The sequence below is a fragment of the Semicossyphus pulcher genome, unplaced genomic scaffold (assembly GCF_022749685.1).
Source record: "Semicossyphus pulcher isolate SPU_LCO1_2020_fin unplaced genomic scaffold, fSemPul1.0.p SCAF_18, whole genome shotgun sequence".
NCBI lineage: Eukaryota > Metazoa > Chordata > Actinopteri > Labriformes > Labridae > Semicossyphus > Semicossyphus pulcher.
The window spans coordinates 13875537-13899596 of NW_027211691.1; the positions used below are offsets into that span (position 1 = coordinate 13875537).

At 43.8% G+C, this 24060-nt stretch overlaps 3 protein-coding genes across 3 annotated transcripts; 2 read left to right on the top strand and 1 right to left on the bottom strand.

The window, feature by feature from the left end:
- Nucleotides 1-8276: 8276 nt before the first annotated feature.
- Nucleotides 8277-10254, top strand: LOC138596261 (vascular cell adhesion protein 1-like). Its single transcript, XM_069667887.1, has 5 exons — nucleotides 8277-8304; nucleotides 8572-8946; nucleotides 9266-9571; nucleotides 9673-9933; nucleotides 10166-10254. Exons 1-5 carry the CDS (start codon nucleotides 8277-8279, stop codon nucleotides 10252-10254), a joined length of 1059 nt encoding a protein of 352 aa, XP_069523988.1.
- Nucleotides 10255-12779: 2525 nt separating this feature from the next.
- LOC138596262 (sialic acid-binding Ig-like lectin 12) lies at nucleotides 12780-16734 on the top strand. Its single transcript, XM_069667888.1, has 5 exons — nucleotides 12780-12850; nucleotides 13118-13489; nucleotides 13809-14114; nucleotides 14216-14476; nucleotides 16610-16734. The coding sequence occupies exons 1-5, from the start codon at nucleotides 12808-12810 to the stop codon at nucleotides 16732-16734; spliced, it is 1107 nt and encodes a 368-aa protein (XP_069523989.1). The 5' UTR covers nucleotides 12780-12807.
- A 1304-nt stretch (nucleotides 16735-18038) lies between these two features.
- LOC138596263 (phosphoenolpyruvate carboxykinase [GTP], mitochondrial-like) lies at nucleotides 18039-22677 on the bottom strand. The gene is made up of 9 exons (XM_069667889.1): nucleotides 22638-22677; nucleotides 22160-22221; nucleotides 21736-21871; nucleotides 21299-21486; nucleotides 20913-21075; nucleotides 20594-20809; nucleotides 20112-20249; nucleotides 18937-19032; nucleotides 18039-18690 (listed from the first exon to the last, which is right to left on the bottom strand). Exons 1-9 carry the CDS (start codon nucleotides 22675-22677, stop codon nucleotides 18221-18223), a joined length of 1509 nt encoding a protein of 502 aa, XP_069523990.1. The 3' UTR covers nucleotides 18039-18220.
- Between the last annotated feature and the right edge of the window lie 1383 nt (nucleotides 22678-24060).

Genomic DNA, 24060 nt, shown 5'->3' on the forward strand with positions numbered 1-24060 from the left:
CATAGGTTTTATTAACCCCTAAATGGCCAGCAAGCGGATTGTCGTGAGCCAATTTGAGGACCTCATGTCTATACGTTTGCGGAATTACAATTTGTGTCACAACACTCCAATCATCCTGTGTGGACACATGCGATGGTGTCCATTTACGGACGAGCACATCGTCTTTCAAAAAATAACGTGTGGACATTTTCTCAACTTCATCCCCTGGAACAACAGCATCAAAAGAAGAAGTTAGTGACGAATCACGTTTCTGTTCAACGATAAGCAGCTCCTGTGACATACACATGTGGCAAGTGGAGGGTGGAAAAAGGTGTGTGTACCAACAACGCCACCTGGGGAGTTGCCCCCAGGAAATAGTTATAATAATAATATAATAATATATAATAATTTTTGTAAGCTCACGCAATGTCCAAAATTACCACAGGGCAAGAGACTGTTGTAGAAAATATACAAAAATACTTTATTTTACAAATCAATAAAATTCACAAATTGACAGCTGTTTGCACGTCATGAAAACACTTGGGCCAAGGGAGGGGGAATGGATGGATGAGTGGACGGAGCTGAGGCTTACCACGGCGGCCCAGAACCAAAATCAAGGGAGGAGGAGAAACTAAATCAAAACACCCGTGGCACTGCACACACACGCAACTGGGGATCGGTGAGAAAAACCCACCACCAGGGGTTGGGTCGCCGCCTTGGGCCCACAGCGCCTGTCCACAAACAGAGAGGGAAAATGAAAACGGCCTCAGTGATCAACAGCTGACACACACACACATACACGCACACGCGCGCGCATACACACACACACCCAAACAACAATCAAGTAATAAAAGAAACAGAAACCAAAATACCAGTACACATAATAAACTACAAACATACAAAAAAATCACATAAACAACCTAATTAATAAATCAATAAAATTTAGTGGCAATTCCGAGTCCAGACGCCAGCTCAATGAAGAGCGCAATGGCCACGGGGAGTCAACCGGGCCACACAGCGCCGCACAAACCCAAGGGCTAAAACAGGGAGAGTCCAGAAGAGGCCACAACGGGTCAAAGAGAAGAGAGCAGAGCCAAAACAGCAGTGCCGTCCAGGAAGCTGCAGCGGTGGGTTAAACTACTTCGGCATCACCGGCACAGCATCACAGAGGACGAGAGGAGGGATACTCCAGGCTGCAGCATAAAATCATTACAATCAGCCGGGAGCGGAGAAACAGATTATAAAAGAAAAGGCGGACAACGCCAACTTACCACATGGAGGCACAATCACACCCAGAGGGGCTACCAGCGGGACAACCCGGCCCCACGCCACCACAGTCTGCATCAAGAGAAGACTGTCACCATTACGCATTTCAGCACATTGAATGGGAGAAAGAAGCAACTGTGTGCTTTACCTGTGCGCTGCGGGAGGAAACACGCACCGCAACAGCAGATGCGCCAACAGGCACGACAGCACCAAACCACAGCCACGCCACCCAAGCTCCACCACAGCAGGCCACAGCCACCACCAGGGACCAGGGGATCCGGAAAAGGAGAGAGGCGCGCCAGGTATGGACACTCTATATAGCGGCGCGGTGCGGCCCATCAATCAGTGCTCCCGATACACAACACAGCGCCCTGCTGCGAGAGGGGGTACACAGTGCTCCGGCCACATCTACCCCCACCTTTTGCATCGTCGACCCGACGATGGACAGAAAACCAGCCAGCTAACACCAAGGTCTAAAGACTGCTATTTGGGAATTAGACACAGGGTCTTGTGGTCTGTTAGCCGCATGGCCCTGAGGACCAGCTGGCTGCGGAAGATGGTGGACATTTGGGTGACAGCCAGCGGTAGAACGAGCGGTTCGACGCAGGGCCTGCTGGCTAGTACTCGGCTGGTCAGAGGGGGACAGCGAGGAAGCTGGAGGTGAGGGACCTCCATGACTCAGAGGCATCACTGCGCTGGGCCTGGCCTGCGGCGGTGGCGCAACTGGGGCAGCAGAAGGTTGCGAAGCAACAGGAATCATGGCAGGCGATGGTGCGGGAGTCTCAGACACCAAAAACCAGAGCTCACTGTCAGAGGAGTCATCTGCGGTGGCTACCATGGGAGCTAGAGAAGGAGAGGATGGTGCCGGGGGTGGGAAAGCTACAGCCTCAGACGGGACTACAGCCTTCAGCATGTCCCGATGCACATTTCGGGTCTTACACAGATCACTCACCGGGGCCACGGTGTAAACTGCTCCATCACCAGAAGGGGCCCTCACAACCTGGTGGACCACCGAGCTCCAGAGGTCTCGGATCTTGTGTCGACCTCTGGCGCCATGGTCCCTCAAGTACACAAGCTGGCCCATAGGAAGAGGTGCATCCCGGACCCGCTGATCATGCCTCTCCTTTCGTCGGCCAGCTGCAGCCAACAGCCGCTCTCGAGCACCCTCAAATGCCACTCGAAGTCTAGCCTGATGTTCAGCCACCCAGTCCTGTACCTCACCAGGCACAGGTTCCTGGACTCGACCCAGTAGGAAGTCCACCGGAAGCCGAGGCTCCTGCCCGAACATCAAATAAAAAGGTGACTCACCGGTGCCCTGATGTGCCGTGGTGTTGTAACAAAAGAGCACCTGAGGCAGACAGGAAGCCCAGTCCCGTTTCCGGGAGGTTGGTAGAGTACGCAGGAGGTTATGGAGAGTTCGATTGAACCGCTCGCATTGACCATTGCCCGCCGGATGGTAGGGGGTAGTACGGGACTTTGCAACACCGTACAAAGAGCAGAGCTGGTGGATCAAGGAACTCTCAAAACTCCTGCCTTGGTCTGAATGAATGCGGCTTGGAACACCAAACCTATAAAACCATTCGGACACCAAAACCTGGGCCACAGTTGAGGCCCGTTGGTCCCGGGTGGGGACAGCCACTGTAAACTTACTGAACACGTCGGTTAAGACCAAGACATTTTCTAACCCACTCAAGCAGCGTGAAGTCGAGGGCCAGGATCTCGTTAGGCCGCGAGGCAAGCAGATGGCCCATATAACTATGTGGCACCTGCCCTGAGTCCTTAGCGACTTGGCAGCGCTCACACTTCTGGACCCAGTTCTTAATGTCCGACGACATCCCTGGCCAATAACAACGCTGACGGACCAACTCTGTGGTCCTCTCTATGCCTTGGTGACCGTGCTCCTGGTGGAGCTGGTGAAGAGTCTCCTGTTTAAGTGCCGCAGGCAAGAGAAGTTGGAGAGACTCTTCTCCCCCGTCTGAGCAGAACACCCGACGGAAGAGCACGCCATCTTCCTCTACCAGGCGGTCCCACTGGCGCAGAAGAGCCATGGCGGGCTTTGAAAGTCGCTGCCTCTCAATGGAGGTAGGGAGGGACCCTCTGCGCCAAAAGACCAACACCTCCTCCAACAGAGGATCATCTTCCTGCATCGAATGCAGATCAGATGCAGAGTGAGATGGAAGAACTGAAACCAGAGATTGACGGGCCACCACAACAGGATCATGACGTGGACTTTGATGAAGGCTGCTGGGGACCAATGTGCCAGGCAAGGATGGAGCAGCTAAATTGACAACAGGTACGTACTGTCGCGACAACGCGTCTGCGTTCCTGTTGCTGCGGCCTGAACGGTACTTGATTTCAAAATCAAAAGCAGCAAGCTCGGCAGCCCACCTATGCTCTGCAGCTCCAAGTTTGGCGGACTGGAGATGGCTCAACGGGTTATTGTCGGTATACACAATAAACTTGTGCCCTAACAAATACTCCCGGAACTTCTCCGCCACGGCCCACTTGAGCGCAAGAAACTCCAGCTTCATGGAGCTATAGTTGGACATATTTCGCTCAGTGGGCCGGAGACCCCTGCTGGCGTAAGCCACTGGTCTCACACCAACGTCTGTCTGCTGCGAGAGCACAGCACCAAGCCCACTATGGCTAGCATCAATCGCGAGGATAAAAGGGCGCGAAAAATCGGCATAAGCCAGCACTGGGGCTGAGACCAGCTTGGACTTCAAAGCCCTGAAGCCCTCCTCACACTGAGGTGTCCATGCAGCCCCAAAAGCCTGACTACACCCCTTCCTTGACTTGGTGCCTGCAAGGTCAGCCACCAACCGATGCAAGGGCTTGGCCAGCTTGGCAAAGCCCTCAACAAACCGCCGATAGTAGCTGGCAAAACCCAAAAAGGAGCGCAGCTCAGAGATGTAATGGGGGCGCTGCCAGTTAGTCACAGCCTCAACCTTCTTGGGATCTGTGGAAACTCCCTGATTTGAGATGACATGTCCCAAGTACGCCACCTGCTGTTGGAAAAAGGCACACTTTTCCACTTTGGCTTTCAGGCCTTCCCTCTGGAGCCGACCAAGCACCATCTCCAGCCGCTGCAGATGTTGATCGACAGAGGATGAGAAAACAATGATGTCATCAAGGTAAAGTAGCAGGGATTGACCCTGCTGATTGCCAAACATCCTCTGCATCAGCCGCTGGAAGGTGCTTGGGGCATTACAGAGGCCAAAGGGCATTCGATTGAACTCAAAAAGACCAAAGGGGGTGCAAAAGGCGGTTTTAGGACGGTCCTGCTCAGCCATTGGCACCTGATTGTACCCACTGGCGAGGTCGATGGTAGAGAACCAGCGGGCCCCAGAAAGGGCGTCCAAGCTTTCCTCAATGCGAGGCAGCGGGAAAGCATCCTTTCTGGTTTTGCTGTTGAGGAGACGGTAGTCCACACACAACCGCAAACTCCCATCCTTCTTCCTTACCAGAACAATGGGGGATGCGTATGGACTACTGCTCTCACGAATGACCTGTGACTCGAGCAGCTGGTTAATATGCTCCTTCACGGCCTCGTACTCCGAGGGAGGGATGCGCCGATACCTCTGCCGGATAGGCACATCGTCAAGCAGAGGTATATCGTGCGAGAGGAGATTGGTGCACCCCAAATCCCCATCATGAACTGCAAAGACTGAGCTGTACTTATGCAGCAAGGACCTCACACTGGCCTGTTCCTGCTCAGTTAAGGCAGATAGATCCAGTGGCCCCATCCGGTCAAGAGCTGAAGGGGTGGCTGTCTGAGAGGACACAGTGGCCGCAGTTGACCCCACTTCAGTCACTCCTGCAGGTAGGCTGACAACCTGGGCAGCACTCAATGCACCAAGACTAGTCCGGGGATACAGCAGGACCTCAGTTGTCCCCACATTAACAACTGGGACACGCACTGTACCCCGCACAACCTTTAACACACATGGTGAAGCCAACAGCCCCGCTGGCAGGCCAGACTCCGGAGGCTCGAACAGGGTGCTCAGAGTGGAAAACTGTTCTGAGCAGGTGGCAGCGACCATTTTCATTACCCCACCAGGTATGCGCACCACCCGCTTGCCTCGGACCCTCACCGAACCAGTGAGGCTCGGTGTGACCTGGATCGCAGACTGGTGGCACTTTTGTAGGGCTGCCACAACCGGACCAGGTGCTCCTGACACAGGGGAAGACTCAAACAGAGAGGACCCAAACACACCAAAAAGCTCTCGATAGCACCTGCGAATTACGTTCATCCCCAAGATCCCAGGGACAAAAGATTCATTACCAGGGGGGTCTCTCACAACAAGAATCCCACAGCCGGGCATCACCTTACCACACAATTCCACATCCAACTCCAAATAGCCAATGTACGGAATGGCTAAGCCATTAGCCGCACGCAGCTGCAACCAATGGCAAGAGCGAAGGCGGTCATGGCCCTAAGGTTCAAACTGTGCCAAAAAGAAACTTTCGGTGATGGTGGACACCATGGAACCAGTATCCACCAAGCACTCAACACTGGCTCCTCCAATGGAGACATTAACGTGTGGACAAGGAGCAATCAAGTCAGCTGCCACCTCCAGCTTTGAGCCTGTGGGTTCCCCAACTGAGCTGTGGCTCGGCAGCTCAGTGGGCTTCAGTTTCCCGACTGCTGGGAAGAATGAGAGGGCATGGCAGCATTTGGGTTGAAACCAGTGGCAAAGTTAACACGCTGACGAGGGTGAGCCCGCTCACGGTCACACTCTCGGGCGAAATGGCCAGGCTGCTGGCACCTCCTGCAAATTACAGAGCGAGACACCGGACCTGGTGGGAGAGGGGCCTGCAAAGAAGCTACTGTCTGGGCAAGCTGATTCAGCTGCTCCTGCTGACGCTTTAAGAGATCCATTACCTCGCCCAAGCCTGGCCCTTGGGGAGCAACCTGAGTGACTGGTTGGAGACGGCCTTGCACTCCATATTGGAGGCCATAAGAGCTTGGCAATGACGAGCTACGACCTCTAGTGCCACCTGGAAGGCCCTCCCTCTCCCATCTAATTGCCTCGCTCCGCAGCTCCAACAGGGTGATGGTGGGTTGGCGACGGACCAACTGCTTCAGCTCCCGACGGAGGGAGCTGTCAAGAACGTGCTCTATGAACTGATCCCTAAGAAGAGCATCAGCATTGGGCATTCCATCCGGTGCATGATGCTCAACCTGCGCCATCAAAGCCATGAGAGCTAAGGAGAACTCCTGCAGTGTCTCCCCTTCCTGTTGGTGCCGAGAAAAGAAAGCCTGTTGTAGGGTGACGTATGACTGGCTACACCCATACAGCTCCTTTAAGATGGCAAGAACCCGAGCTGGGTCTCTGCGCTCTGCACCAGAGCGAAACTTGATCTCTTCCTTCGCCTCTCTCCTTTTCCGGATCCGCTGGTCCCTGGTGGTGGCTGTGGCCTGCCGTGGTGGAGCTTGGGTGGCGTGGCTGTGGTTTGGTGCTGTCGTGCCTGTTGGCGCATCTGCTGTTGCGGTGCGTGTTTCCTCCCGCAGCGCACAGGTAAAGCGCACAGGCCGGGTTGTCCCGCTGGTAGCCCCTCTGGGTGTGATTGTGCCTCCATGTGGTAAGTTGGCGTTGTCCGCCTTTTCTTTTATAATCTGTTTCTCCGCTCCCGGCTGATTGTAATGATTTTATGCTGCAGCCTGGAGTATCCCTCCTCTCGTCCTCTGTGATGCTGTGCCGGTGAGGCCGAAGTAGTTTAACCCGCTGCTGCAGCTTCCTGGACGGCACTGCTGTTTTGGCTCTGCTCTCTTCTCTTTGACCCGTTGTGGCCTCTTCTGGACTCTCCCTGTTTTAGCCTTTGGGTTTGTGCGGCACTGTGTGGCCCGGTTGACTCCCCGTGGCCATTGCGCTCTTCATTGAGCTGGCGCCTGGACTCGGAATTGCCACAAAATTTTAATGATTTATTAATTAGGTTGTTAATGTGATTTATTTTGTATGTTTGTAGTTTATTATGTGTACTGGTATTTTGGTCTCTGTTTCTTTTATTACTTGATTGTTGTTTGGGTGTGTGTGTGTATGCGCACGCGTGTGTGTGTATGTGTGTGTGTGTCAGCTGTTGATCACTGAGGCCGTTTTCATTTTCCCTCTCTGTTTGTGGACAGGCGCTATGGGCCCAAGGCGGCGACCCAACCCCTGGTGGTGGGTTTTTCTCACCGATCCCCAGTTGCGTGTGTGTGCAGTGCCACGGGTGTGTTGATTAGTTTCTCCTCCTCCCTTGATTTTGGTTCTGGGCCGCCGTGGTAAGCCTCAGCTCCGTCCACTCATCCATCCATTCCCCCTCCCTTGGCCCAAGTGTTTTCATGACGTGCAAACAGCTGTCAATTTGTGAATTTTATTGATTTGTAAAATAAAGTATTTTTGTATATTTTCTACAACAGTCTCTTGCCCTGTGGTAATTTTGGACCTTGCGTGACCTTACAAAAATTATTATATTAAAATTATTATAACTATTTCCTGGGGCGCAACTCCCCAGGTGGCGTTGTTGGTACACACACCTTTTTCCACCCTCCACTTGCCACACATGCACAGGAACATGCAAACTCCACGCAGAAAGGTCCACTTTGTCCGAACTGGGGTTTATACTAGGAACCTTCTAGCTGTCAGGCAACAGTGCTAACCACTGCACCATCGTGCAGCCTCTGTCAACTTCCTCGTTCACAGGGTGAGAGCAGGAAGGATGAAGACTTCTTGTAGTTCTGCAGCTTAGCAGGGAGGTTACTGGTCTGCTGCAGTTCTGCTGAAAGTCACACATTTTAAAACATTGTTTCTCTTCTTTAGCGTCTCGCAGCTTGTTTGGTAAGATCAAACGTTACTGCTTTTTATGTTTGAGCTTTTTATTTAGCTGCTTTTTAGAAACACTATACAAAAAAACATATTTCATTTCTTCAAAAGGAAAAATGCTTTGTTTAACAGATGCTTTGATTAAGACATTGAATAGTAACTTATTATCAAATCCGGGTGATGGGTGTCCTTGCAGTCCTGTGTGTGAACATGTTGACAGCCAACATGTTACTGAGTGTCTTCTCTCTTTCAGGTGAGCTGTTTGTTCTCTCACTTTTATTTAAAGATGTTTAATGTTCACAGTTTGAACTTCATGTAGAAACAAGCAGGAAAAGAAGAGCAGACAGAGTTACTTTCAACTGTTCATGTTCTGACTGCAAAGTGAAGTGTTTTACACTGATGTGTTAACAGCACAGTGAAAAAGACCAGCATGCAACACATTACCTCTTAGTTTATCATCAACATTTTCTTTGTGCAGATTTTGCTCTACATTATAATAATCATGAGTCTGGTTTTACAGATGCTACGGCTTATTGTCGGACTAATTGGTCACATTTCTTTGTTACGACACCGAAGAAGATGAAAGCACTGAGTGGATCTTGTTTGCAGATCCCATGTAGCTTTAGGGCTGAACCAGAAACAGACTTCAACAGCACAAGAGAAACATTTGGAGTGTGGATTAAAAGTGACAGCAATCTAAACAATGCGATTCATAACAGCAGTGAGAGAGTTAACCCCTATCCAATGAAGATCACTGGAAACCTGAAAGAGAAAAACTGCACCACTCTGTTTTACAACTTAAACACAACATACACAGACAAATACTACTTCAGAATAATAAACTGGCCATTCGTAGCAACAGCTGTTTGTGATCCTCTTCAAATAACAATTAAAGGTAAGAGAGATTTGTTTTTATCAGTCACTTTATAATGTTGTTGTTTGTTATAAACAGTGAAATCAGTTTCTTTGGTCCGAATAGAAAACTTTTTATTGTTACTTTACTTTTTCATCACTTTATATTAAACTGAGTCTGTTGTTACAGTTTGACATTAAAATGGTCAAATGTAAGAATACTGAAAAGCAGAACAAACTGTTATTTATACTTTGTTCGCTTTCAAGACAGAAGTCTCGCCGTCTGTGACAGCTGCAGGAACAAAGTGAATAAATTTAAATGTATGCCTCAGTGTAAAACTTGTGTCTAATTTAAACCACAGATTCTCCTCGGAGCCCCAGCATAGAGATCTCAGGTGATCTGAAGGAGAAGGAGTCTGTCACTATAACCTGCTCAGCTTTCACTCCCTGTCCACACTCCCCTCCTAAACTCACCTGGAATCTCCAACAACACTCTCACAACAACATGGAGGAAAACACGGAGGGAATCTTTACAACTAAAATCCAGGAGACCATCACTCTGTCAGACAAACATGATGGATACAACATCACCTGTTCTGCCAAATATCCTGTGAATGAAGGAAAAGATCCGAAGACAGCAGAGGAGACAAAGACTCTCAGTGTTTCATGTGAGACAACCAGAGTTTGTTATTGGATCCTGTCAGCACATGATGATTTATGCAATGTCAGCTGTTTTTAATGAATAAAGTTAATCTCTCTTTTTCCTCAGATGCTCCTAAAAACACCTCAGTGTCCATCAGTCCATCAGGTTTGGTGTCAGCAGGTGAGCAGGTGAACCTGACCTGCTCCAGCAGAGCAAAGCCTCCTGTCAGTCACTTCATCTGGTTCAAGATCAGCAAAGATGGACCCATGATCGTATCTGAAGGAGAGTTTTACAGCTTCACTGTGACTGATGGAGGAGTTTATTACTGTGTGGCCCTGAATGATCTCGGTAATCAGACGTCATTTTGGATTAATTTAAATGATGCAGGTAAATGTAGAACTGTAGTGAATCTGCTTTATCCAACACGCTCTCTTTTCTCTTCTGTTTGCTTATTTAACCCTATAAAGCAACTTTTACAAAGTTCTTGCACCATTATGTGATACAATAAATGTAATTAACAAGTTTACACTTTTAGTTAAAGGTGGAATTAAAGTTACAGATTTTTCAGAGACATAACACCTTCCATTAAGCAGCAGGTGACCGTGCTGTCTTGTTACAGGTGATCCAGAGTTTGGGGTTGTTGTCTGCGTCACAATGAATATCCTGGGAATTGTAATGCTCTACAGTGCAATCATCATCTTTGAGTAGTGAGACAAACTTTCCGACAATATGTTCATGACTTATTGGTCTCTGTACAATGTTCTTAAAACACTGAAAGTAAACTTTTATTCTTGTTTATTAATTCCATCTTCTTTCTTTCAGTTGGTTTAGATCAAGATGCTGCAACAAACCAGAGAAGGTGAGCTACTAGCTGAGGACAGGTTCATCATTCTTTCAACAATAAAGGAATAAAGCTTTTATTTTGAAAGAGCAACGTTTTCTGAGTGTGTGTCATTAACACTGAATAATCATACAGAAGAATTCCTTCAGAAACAACAATGTTTAGATATCCATGTCTCCATTACATCAGTGACAGGAGAATGCAATGGAGCCAAATGTCATTAAGGAGAAGTGATCTTACTTTATATTGACTGATTGGTTCACAGAGACAAACTCTCAGTGCTGCTGGTATTTCTCTTTCAGATGCATTAAAGTCACAGCCGAGCGCTGACACCACTCCCTCTGTGTTGTGTTATTTTCACAGGAAGCAGTAGAAGCAGACTATGTGAACAGAGTCATTGAGATTCAAGCATCATGAAGGAGAAGAGGACGACATCATGTTCACCATGAATAGAATACTTCTCTATTTCTCGTCCTCTAATTCTGAATTATTAAATGGTATTACTCTGCAGCAGATTGGTGACATGAACAAAAGATGAAATGTAAATAGGACAGATGTTTTTATTCTTTAGCAGATAACTCAAATATAATATACTGCAGCTTCATCTTTACACTGTGTAGGTCTGTGCTGATTTGTCTTCTTGTTATTGTAATTCTCTTTATTTGCCTTCATGCTGTTTTCTTTGGATTCAAAATATCTAATTTTAGAAGAGAAATTAGGATGATTGAAATGAGACATTTGAGATGATGGAGGAGCAGAAAGTGTGAAAACTTTTTATTGATACATCAAAACAAACCTTTTTTTAGGGTTTTTACAAAGTTTGTTTTCCATTATATAATAAAGAAAAAGTCATTGTTCACACAATTTGCTATTTGTCTTTTTATTTGCTCCTCTCATGGAGTTAATGAATAACTCATCAGTCACTATCATTTCATCATATGAAAAGCTTGTGAGTCGGCAGGACGAGGAAAGCAGTCTGCAAAATGTTTCGTAAGTTCCCCTTGAATGCATTTGGTTGTATTTTTTGTGGTAAATAATCATGAGGATTAATATAATCCAGCTGTTGAATAATCTCTACTTTTATTGACAGGTGCACATATTACAAACATTATAACACAGTCAGCAGTTTGCTGAAAGTCCTTTAAGAGAACTTCTCATTCATTGTGAGACACATCAACTGTAAAAGCTGCAGCATGCAGTCGACTCGTCTGGTTTCCATCAGTACTTGACGTTCTCATGCTGAAGATGCTGCTGTAAGTGCAATGAAACATCAGCGTGAAAAGCTTCAGGTTTCTCACTGTGTGGTTAATGAACCAAAATGAGTCAAAGAGAAGTGGTGGAAAGTAACCTGATGAAGAGTGCTGAGAAAATACTGAGAACTTTAAGTACAAAGAGGAAGTTGTTCATTTATTCAAAATATATTTTATATGTACTGACAAGATAAGGCCTGTGGCTCACACTAAATACATGACTATATTAGTGTGTGCTACAAACTAAATATTAATATTACTGAACAATGAAAATAAACTACCAGTTACTCATCTGGTAGAGCACGTACCATTTAAAGCTGAGTCTTTATCACAGCGGACCGAGTTCAATTCTAACCTTGTCCCTTTGCTGTCCGTCATTCTCTCTCTATCCCCCCTTAACTGTCCATCTTTAACTGTCTCTACCCATCCATCCATCCATCCATCCATCCATCCATACATTATCTACTCTGCTTATTCTATTCGGGGTGGCAGGGGGCTGGAGCCTATCCCAGCTGTCATTGGCCGAGAGGTGGGGTTACACCCTTGGCTGATCGCCAATCCATCACAGGGCTGACACATATTGACAGCAGCTTTTCACACTCACACCTACGCCTACGGGCAATTTAGAGTCACTAATGAACCTGACGAGCATGTCTTTGGACTGTGGGAGGAAGCCAGAGTACCTGGAGGGATCCCAGGCATGCACAGGAACATGCGAACTCCACGCAGAAAGGTCCACTTTGTCCGAACTGGGGTTTATACTAGGAACCTTCTAGCTGTCAGGCAACAGTGCTAACCACTGCACCATCGTGCAGCCTCTGTCAACTTCCTCGTTCACAGGGTGAGAGCAGGAAGGATGAAGACTCCTTTTAGTTCTGCAGCTTAGCAGGGAGGTTACTGGTCTGCTGCAGTTCTGCTGAAAGTCACACATTTTAAAACATTGTTTCTCTTCTTTAGCGTCTCGCAGCTTGTTTGGTAAGATCAAATGTTACTGCTTTTTATGTTTGAGCTTTTTATTTAGCTGCTTTTTAGAAACACTATACAAAAAAACATATTTCATTTCTTCAAAAGGAAAAATGCTTTGTTTCACAGATGCTTTGATTAAGACATTGAATAGTAACTTATTATCAAATCCAGGTGATGGGTGTCCTTGCAGTCCTGTGTGTGAACATGTTGACAGCCAACATGTTACTGAGTGTCTTCTCTCTTTCAGGTGAGCTGTTTGTTCTCTCACTTTTATTTAAAGATGTTTAATGTTCACAGTTTGAACTTTATGTAGAAACAAGCAGGAAAAGAAGAGCAGACAGAGTTACTTTCAACTGTTCATGTTCTGACTGCAAAGTGAAGTGTTTTACACTGATGTGTTAACAGGACAGTGAAAAAGACCAGCATGCAACACAATACCTCTTAGTTTATCATCAACATTTTCTTTGTGCAGATTTTGCTCTACATTATAATAATCATGAGTCTGGTTTTACAGATGCTACGGCTGATTGTCCGGATAAATCACACCTCGTTGTTACGACACCGAAGAAGATGGACGCACTGAGTGGATCTTGTTTGCAGATCCCATGTAGCTTTAGGGCTGAACCAGAAACAGACTTCATCAGCACAAGAGAAACATTTGGAGTGTGGACAAAAAGTGACAGCAAACTAGACAATGTGATTTATAACAGCAGTAGGACAGTTAACATCTATCCAATGAAGATCACTGGAAACCTGAAAGAGAAAAACTGCACCACTCTGTTTTACAAGTTAACCACAACATATACAAACACATACTACTTCAGAATAATAAACTGGCCATTCAGATCAACAGCTGTTTGTGATCCTCTTCAAATAACAATTGAAGGTAAGAGAGATTTGTTTTTATCAGTCACTTTATAATGTTGTTGTTTGTTATAAACAGTGAAATCAGTTTCTTTGGTCCGAATAGAAAACTTTTTATTGTTACTTTACTTTGTCATCAGTTTATATTAAACTGAGTCTGTTGTTACAGTTTGACATTAAAATGGTCAAATGTAAGAATACTGAAAAGCAGAACAAACTGTTATTTATACTTTGTTCGCTTTCAAGACAGAAGTGTCGCCGTCTGTGACAGCTGCAGAAAAAAAGTGAGTACATTTAAATTTATGCCTCAGTGTAAAACTTGTGTCTAATTTAAACCACAGATTCTCCTCAGAGCCCCAGCATAGAGATCTCAGGTGATCTGAAGGAGAGGGAGTCTGTCACTATAACCTGCTCAGCTTTCACTCCCTGTCCACACTCCCCTCCTAAACTCACCTGGAATCTCCAACAACACTCTCACAACAACATGGAGGAAAACACAGATGGAAACTTTACAACTAAAATCCATGAGACCATCACTCTGTCAGACAAACATGATGGATACAACATCACCTGTTCTGCCAAATATCCTGTGAATGAAGGAAAAGATGTGAAGACCGCAGAGGAGACAAAGACTCTCAGTGTTTCATGTGAGACAACCAGAGTTTGTTATTGGATCCTGTCAGCACATGATGATTTATGCAATGTCAGCTGTTTTTAATGGATAAAGTTAATCTCACTTTTTCCTCAGATGCTCCTAAAAACACCTCAGTGTCCATCAGTCCATCAGGTTTGGTGTCAGCAGGTGAGCAGGTGAACCTGACCTGCTCCAGCAGAGCAAAGCCTCCTGTCAGTCGCTTCATCTGGTTCAAGATCAGCAAAGATGGACGCATGATCGTATCTGAAGGAGAGTTTTACAGCTTCACTGTGACTGATGGAGGAGTTCATTACTGTGTGGCCCTGAATGATCTCGGTAATCAGACGTCATCATGGATTAATTTAAATGATGCAGGTAAATGTAGAACTGTAGTGAATCTGCTGTTTTGAGGCAATCTCGTCCTTTTCCTTGTTTCTGCTGCTGTGAAGCTTTGCTTGTTCATTGTGTTCATATTTTGACTATAATGTAATTTTTACAGCATTTGTATGAAACGGTTCTATAGAAATAATGGCAACATTTTTTTACGTTTTTTAGTCACTTGGTTTCTTGTACTGTTTTATTAAGGAACAGAGAACTCTCTACTCTGGGATTTAGCTCTTGGAGGGATTGTTGTCATCATACTCATCTGCCTCACGGTCTCTATCTGGTAAGTTTTGCAAAACTACGTTCCTCAGGAAATGAGTATGAGTATGCAATCTTCTGTTTCTACAGCAACAGAATCTCCACCTTTACATCTTTGTTCTGTTAGCATGACTCAAGTTTGACAAAGCTTCTTTGTTCTTGTCAGTATAACCTACCTATCTTCTACAACTAGCTTCTAACCTAGATTTGGCGTGATTAATTATTAATTATTATTTTGCAGTATTTTTTTTTAAAATTATTTCTTTGTTTGTTTTGTTTTGGCGGTCTAATAAACTTGAAACCAATGACTGTATGTAAAGATGGTCGACACGTCTCCATCTGCTCTCATTGTACAAAGTTGAAGCCAAAATACCCCGAGATGGGCACTGCCATCTAGTGCTGGTGTCGTTTTTTGGAGCCAGAGAATGCACAGTAAGGATCTCAGGGTGGAGCTGCTGTTCCTCCTCTACTCTGCTAATCTGGAACAGATCAGTTGCAGGAGCCGTATGTGATATTGATCGTGTATTTTGATTTTATAGTTTCACTCATGTCCCATCTGTTAACATGGAGGAGGCGGGCTTTATGACCTATACTGCAGCCAGTAAGCAGGGGTCGCTGGAAATATTTTGGCTTTCCTTTTAGGAGCTAACATGTCGTCCATCTTTTTAAACAGTCTATACCTGAAACTGTATACTTATTATGACCTCTCTAATGTCCTCCAGGTGGTTTAAGTCCAAACATCAAACTCCTCAACAGACTGAGGTGAGAATAAGCTGAACTGTGTGTTGTGAGGAGATTTTATAGTATATCTGTCAACAGTGACTCTGGCCTGATATGTAAAGCATCAGTTTTTAGACTCAGCAATATTTAAGAAGTTAGCGGTTAGTGGTGGGTTAAATATTAGGGAAACACAACCAATGTGACAAAACAGCCTGTAAGCATCACTCTAACACAACTATCAAACAAACACAATTGTTTTGTCGTTTCAGTTTTGATTCAGAAAGTGGCTAAAGATAAAGCAGATTTGATTTAATCAGAAAGTTATAGATAAATGCAGCTTAAGTTTGGTTCTGACTTGAGGAAGCTGTTTCTTTATTGTCAAAGGGATCTCGATATATTCTTAAAGCATATCAGAAAGATATTTTGGCCAGACTTTAACATGATTTATAAACAAAGAGCAAAACTTTAAATTCTATTCTGTAGCTAACTGGAGGCAGTGTTAAGATTTATGCAAAGGAGGAATGTGCAGCAGCAGTTAGAAAGTCAAACTTAGCCTAGTTATAGTCTACCATAACTTTACTTGTTTATATGGTCTAAATAATACATAAAAATAATGCTCTAAACTAACAATTTCTTAAATGGAGAAAAGTTGTTATAAAATATTTACATCAAGTGACTGCCAGGTGTAACCAACAGTCAAAGATTATACTAGCTGCTCAGAGAAAAGAGTAACGTTAGTAACTTGGAAGTTGACGTTATACCGTCAACTTTGTCCTGACTGAATATCCAAATGTCAGATATGTTAGCATAGCATTAGTTCATTTTCAAGTGTGAAGTTAGAATTAAAACTAGTGTGTAAGAAGAAAACAAGTAGTCAGAGCAATCATGAGCATGAGCATGTAGAGGCTGAATAATAGAGGCCCAAGAATCAAACCCTGGGGGACTTCATTCAAATTAAATATCACTAATGGAAACAACAAGACTCCTGCATTCAAGATATGCCCTGAAAAGGTATTTGATTTATTTTTCAGAGTCAAAGAGATGGCATGCTGGCTCTTCAACAGTCAGCCAGCGTAACAGAGGACAACATCCACTACGGAGAGATCAACTTTTCTGCATGTAAACCTGAACCCGTCTCTGTCTCAGTGCAGGACAGTGGACAGCAGCTGGATACGCTGTATGCAGAGGTCAAAGTGTCTGAGGCAACAAACAGCTTAAGACAGACTGCTGACAGCCCAGACGACCTCTATGCTCAAGTGAAGAAAAAATGAGTATTGTTTTAACACCACATTTAGTTTAGTTTCCTAATATGCAGTCAGTTTGCTTTGCTTACACAAGATGTTTTATGTTAGTTTATTACTAAAACAGGAAACTATACACTTTTAAAAACAATTCAAGGAAAAGGTATGCCTAAATGTTTATTTAGAAAATGCTATCACCAAAATAACATGGCTGAATTTGTTTGATTAAAGACAGGAGACATTCAGCAATCACAATCCATATAGTAATATGTAGTATATAATTAATCACATTATCAGAGCTTGTATTTGTGTTCCAACCTTGTTGCTGTGTTTAGTAATCTGCATGTCACATATGTGCAAGAGAAAGTTGAATCGTCTATAAGGGACTGTTGAGAATGAATTATAGTAAACTAGACTATCAATCATTTTAGATGTATAATTTTACTGTAAAGTTTTGCAGTATTATCATGTGTAATAAGGCATTTTAGTCTCATTTACGTGCCTATTGTGTATTCACTTTCTTTCTTAATTTGTAAACCACATTTTCATTTGTATTTTAATTACTATAAAAATGAACATGAGACATAGTTTCTGTATTTGAAGATATTTATTCATTGCACAGTAATAAAAACCTTGGCTTCTAAAAATACCTAATAATCTCAGTCGCATTTATTGGTCCAACATTTTTACATAATGTGCGTAAACATCACCTGAAATCAAAGAATTTAATCACAAACATTACAAAAGTGGAAAGATGAATTATGCATAGTAATCCTCGGGCACAGGGAAATCAATATATTGAGTAGTTAAAGGACTTCTGGTTTATGTATATGTAAATACCAAGTTTAACTCAAAATGAGGGGCATTTCATTAGACTCTGACAGTAGTGCATTAAAGAGCTAACGCTAAAATATATTTTAAATCTTTCTGTGAGTAAAAATGTTAAAACCTAATCTATTCTTTGTCAGAATTTTGCAAAAATAAAAAAATCTTTGGGTATCAGCCTGTAAACATTAGCAGCCATGAAACTGTTAAATGTCTCAAAGGCACTACAGGGCCATGTTGATGTTGCTTCAGTATCATGCCCAGTTATGTGAAAGAACAGAGGTAGAGACGTGTGCTTCTCGAGCTTCACAGAAATCTAACCTTCATGTTGTAAGCCAAACCTCCCTCCTACCACCAACCCAGCACCAGTCCCTCAGTGTTGCAGCATCTCTGTCAGGTAGTAATCAAAAGGTGGGAAATGCATCTCAGATTATTATCTTCTCTAACCTCACTGACTGTGTTTTCATGCAAAGAGAAATAACATCTTTCTTGCTTTTCTGAATTATTAACGATTAAGAATCCCAGTTTTTATGAATAAACCCCAAACAGTTTTCTAACTAACCGGGTTCAGGTCTAAATTCTCAGTGTATGTGAACTCAGCCAGTGACTCTGATTGCGCCCAAATAATCTGAATCCTGTTTTACTAACGACTTCCTCCCTGTTTTTTGATGGACTTCCTGTCAGTAGGTTTTTAATTGTGCACTCTGTCCTCCAGTGCCTTCAGCTCAGCCTCCACCTGAGCTGGCAGATCAGCTCCAACTTGCTGAGTGAAGTAAGCTCTCAACTCCTTTGTCTCCTTCTGCCAGAAAGGCGCAGGCACGTCAAACAGAGCACCCATATCAACATTGCTGCTGAGACCTGTAGTGTCGATGGCGCCATCTTCTGGCAGCCAGCCAATAATGCTCTTCTTGGCTGCCTCATCCTCCCTCTCCCGGCTGCAGCGCTTGAAGATCCACTCCAGTACGCGGGCGTTTTCGCCAAAGCCGGGCCAGAGGAAGGAGCCGGTGGAAGGGTCCTTTCTGAACCAGTTGACGTGGAAGATCTTGGGCAGATGAGTGGGGGCCTTTCGGCTCTCCATGCTCAGCCAGTGAGCGAGGTAGTCGCCAAAGTTGTAACCGAAGAACGGGCGCATGGCAAAGGGGTCATGCATGATCACCTTTCCTGAAGGAAATATGAAACACTTTAGATGTAGTAATAGTCACTTCCTTACCACCCCATGATCATAAAAATGTCTTAAACAGGGAAATTCAGTAATGTTTGATGTATAACAAGTGATGACAAAAGATAGTCACAAAAAAAATTCACCATGAATGCTACAACAATCAAGTCTGTTTTCAGATCTGTAAATCAGCACTAATATATGTAAAGGATTTAGACTACAGGAAAATAATGTGTGTGAGGTTGTACCTTGATGCTCAGCAGCTGCTGTGGCTTCCGACCTCATTGCTGCTCCAACAAAGACTCCATGCTGCCAGTTTAAGGACTCGTAAACCAGAGGGACTCCTGAAACATAAGCATGCTATCATTTTCTTGCACACTTAGTTTTGTGTTGTAAGTGTTGACACCCCATGTCAATATGTAATAAAGATTGTAGGTGTAATGACTCAAACATGTAATATGTTAAAGGGGACATATTTTAGCTATGCAATCAATCTTCTATGATTCTAATTGAATCATATTGGATAAGTTTGTTTAATTTTTAAAAGTATATACATATTTTAATTTAATTATTCTTCAGAGCCTCTCCGTCTTTCTGAAACGAACAAGTCGTTTTGCCATTGAAAGGTTTGACCATGACAGTATTTGGAGTGACAGCACAGCCCCTCCCCAACGTGTGCGATCCCACGTGAGGAAGCGGCCGCACTGCACAGTCACTCCGAAGTTGTAGAAAACATGGCTGCTCTAGGATCGGTTATTCGGCCTTATATGTACGAGCCCGAATTGGCAGGAGGTATCGGAAGTTGAAAGCTTGACAACAACTTGACAACAAGCTAGTGAAGAAGGCAGCCTGAGGTGAATGATGATTGGTCGATTTCAGTGAAAGCAAGGTTCTACGTAGAAACCTGTAGCTGTTATGAACGGCCTATTTCAGAGGCTACCTTTATAAAAACTATTCTGGAATTCTGGAAAAACACGGAATTATGGAGTTTTTACCCAAAAATGTGAAACCCATTCAAAATGTGTGAATATCCATTAAAATGAAACGGCCTCTTCAAAGAAGATAAGATAGTACTGAATTAAACATACAATAGTGGAAGGAAATGGCAGTCATGACTGTAATATCGCTTAAACTTTATAGAAACTACTTGCAAAATATCTTTCCTCCGTTCCTCTATTAAAAAATGTTTTGCCTTTTTGTTTCCCTAATTAATTGTTTATAATATATCTTGCCTTTATCTGTCTCAGACATGATATTTGTAGACTTCCTTTTCTGGTTGCTTTATAACAAGGTAACTTCACCTTTTTAATCTTCCTTCCCTCTTTGCCAGTCACACCACTGATGACTAAAAACTACATGTTTAAAATGTGAAATCATGTGAAAATGCTTTTTTCAACACTTATTGAATGAGATGAGCACCAACCTTCTGGCCTTCTGCCACCGAAAATAATGGCATCAATGGGGACGCCCTCCTCACTCTCCCAATGGGGGTCAATGATAGGACACTGAGCCGCTGGAGCACAGAAGCGGGAATTGGGGTGGGCACACGGAGTCGAGTTTCCTTTTAACAGAGAGGAAACAATAGTTATTTTACAATCGATGAACATCCAAATATAAATATCATAGATAATATTTAGTCTGATCTTTAGGTCACTAAATGAAACACATTGTTTTGGCAAACCTGTAGATGGCACTGAAAACTCAGTGGGTGTTACTTTTATTCCTTATGTTAGATTGATGTATTCACAGTCTGTTGTGAAGGGGATTAGCGTGTCTAATTCTTCAAGTTTAACATAAAACTAACCTGCTCTGAAATCACATCAGTAAAACTACTGTTTAGTGCCTGCCTGTCAGTCTATAGGCTATATTGTTTTTATATAGCCTGGAATGCCAGGTTGATGTTACCTTTTTTCCAGGTTTTGCCGTGCCAGTCTGTGAGGGTGACCCCGGCTGCAGGGAGGTCAAGGCCCTCCCACCACACTCCTCCATCGCTGGTCTCGCCAACATTTGTGAACACAGTGTTTTTGGCAATGGTGGCCATGGCATAGGGGTTGGTCTTGTCTGAGGTGCCGGGAGCCACGCCAAAAAAGCTGTTCTCTGGGTTGATGGCTCTCAGTTTACCTGCAGAGACGGAATCATCATACAAACAAATTAGGATTTGCTAAGATACCGGTGGAAGAAAAAAGTATTCCATGTGTGTGAACCTCCTCCTCCTCCCTCTCACCTTGGCTGTCAAATTTCATCCATGCAATGTCATCGCCTACACACTCAACCTTCCAGCCTGGCAGAGCTGGTTTCATCATGGCTAAGTTGGTTTTACCACAGGCGCTAGGGAAGGCCGCTGCTACGTAACGCTTCACTCCCTGAGGGTTAGTGATACCCAGGATCTAAAGAGAAGGAGTGGGCAATAAAAATGTTTATACAAACCAATCATTCTATAATTTTTACTCAACCTTTTGACCAACACTAATAAAAGAAGGACCACTACAATAGTCTACACTAGATACACGAAACATTTACCTTAAGTTTTAAGAGCACAAAATAAACATCTTGCAAGTTTTACCATCAAGAATTATGTATCAAGCATTCAGGACATCATTACACACTCACCAGCATGTGTTCAGCCAGCCAACCCTCATCCTTGGCGATGCGGGAGGCGATGCGGAGGGCAAAGCACTTCTTCCCCAGGAGAGAGTTTCCTCCATAGCCACTGCCGAAGGACATGATCTGCCTCATGTCCGGCAGGTGAGATATCAGCACTTTCTCTGGGTTACAGGGCCAAGAGTTTACCAATGGTGCTAGAGAGGACACAGACAGAGTATAATGAGAGGGATAGTTAGAGTTGGTGAAATGGAATAGGGATGATGACGCAAATAATGTAGAAGACGAGTTAAGAACCAGAGATGACAGAAGGGAGATGGGGTTGGATGATAAAGAGATGTATATTGTATAACCAGAGTAGGGCCAGAGAGAGAGAGGGAACATGTTAGCTTTTTGGACATTACAAAGCAGTCACACAACTTGTGTCAGGCTTTTGGATTTTGTACCTTTAAGTGGTAAAGGTCGTCCCAAAGAATGCTGACAGCAGACAAACTCTGTTCCTTCAGCCAGTTTATTCAGGACAGGAGTGCCCATTCGCGTCATGATCCCCATACTGGCAACAACATATGGCGAGTCAGTCACCTTGAAGGAAAACAAAATGTTTATTTTAGGGCTGTCAAGGTTACATTCCCTTTAACACCACTAATTATTTTAACGCACACGCGTTCTATTATTCTGACCCTCCGCCCGCCCCGTAGTTTGAGAAATCAGGAAGCGATGCAGCTGCAATGTTGTGGATAGCATGCAGAAACAAACGTGAGCAGAAATGGATAAAGAAAAGGGTCTTTTAAATGACAAATTCAGCCTCAAAGCCCTGCTAGATGGTTCTCTGGACAAGACCGTTTTTACTGTCGATTTGAACCGAGTTACCACCGGCAGTGTTTCTGCTATTTTGCCAGTCGTTCGCCCGCTCTCCTTGTTCAGGAAGCGCACTGAAACAGTGACATGAGTCACAGGACATCAGGACGCTCTCTGTCCGCACACAATCATATGCAGTTCTGCGCAATGTAAACATTCCTACTGTGTATCACCGTATGTCCCTATTGTAAATGCATTGATTGGCACTGTTAATAAAGCTTATGAAAAGGTGCAGATGTCATTCGGTAACGATCGATGGATCGTTTTGATCGCTAAGTCATTAATAATGTCCCTCGTGCACACGCGGCTCACGTGTTGTGAGAACTGAATTGGGAGAGAAAATATTTAACTTTTCACTGATTCTTGAGAAGTGGGACAAAACAGGATTCAAAGTTGAAAAAATAAAACCTTATCCTCAGACTAATTAAACTACATGTATGTATCTTCCATGTTCTAAGCTACTGAGATATGCTTTGATACAACCTCCCACCTTTCTCTTTTTTAACAAAATGTGCCTTTTCCCTTGCCATCACTTATTTTATATCAACACCGTCAGACACCATTAACACAAATTAATTTTTACTCACATTATGCCACACCTATAAAAACTATGATGAAAACATTTTTTGCATCAAGGCTTACAGAGCCCAAAAGAAAACTACTTTCAATGTTATATATTTTTAATATTATGAAGATTTTTGTCTGTGTTTTTTTAATGGACTGAGTAATAGAATTTTAACTTTACCTTCAACAGCAATCAAAATGTTTTGAAGATTTCAAAACATATTCTCATGTTAGGAGTCAGAGTATATTTTCACATATGACCAACAATTCTTCAAAAAATATGAAATATCATTATAAAATATTATGAAAATATTCGTCTGACGGAGGTGACATAGACCTGACGGAGTTGACTCATATCTGACGGTGGTGACAAAAACCTGAATTTGTAGTCTTTTACATTAAATCAATCAATTCAGCATTAAACCAAACAAACCAAACAGTGAGTATGAGTATGTTGTTTATAAACATGTTATCCAAAATTCACATTTTAAGTGCGTATTTCATTGGAACACAAATGATCTAGAGATTACTGTTTGATTTAATCTTAGACAGTGCATCTGCTTACAAAGTAACTTTTAAAACATTTATAAAAAAAAATAGAACAGTTAGGTGTTACCTCTATCAATTTATATTTAACAGTTTATATTTCACTTAAAGTTGTCCACATATAGGCATGTACAGTGGGGCAAAAAAGTATTTAGTCAGCCACCAATTGTGCAAGTTCTCCCACTTAAAAAGATGAGAGATGCCTGTAAATTTCATCATAGGTACACTTCAACTATGAGAGACAGAATGGGGGGAAAGAATCCAGGAAATCACATTGTAGGATTTTTAATGAATTAATTGGTAAATTCCTCGGTAAAATAAGTATTTGGTCACCTACAAACAAGCAAGATTTCTGGCTCTCACAGACCTGTAACTTCTTCTTTAAGAGGCTCCTCTGTCCTCCACTCGTTACCTGTATTAATGGCACCTGTTTGAACTCGTTATCAGTATAAAAGACACCTGTCCACAACCTCAAACAGTCACACTCCAAACTCCACTATGGCCAAGACCAAAGAGCTGTCAAAGGACACCAGAAACAAAATTGTAGACCTGCACCAGGCTGGGAAGACTGAATCTGCAATAGGTAAGCAGCTTGGTGTGAAGAAATCAACTGTGGGAGCAATTATTAGAAATGGAAGACATACAAGACCACTGATAATCTCCCTCAATCTGGGGCTCCACGCAAGATCTCACCCCGTGGGGTCAAAATGATCACAAGAACGGTGAACAAAAATCCCAGAACCACACGGGGGGACCTAGTGAATGACCTGCAGAGAGCTGGGACCAAAGTAACAAAGGCTACC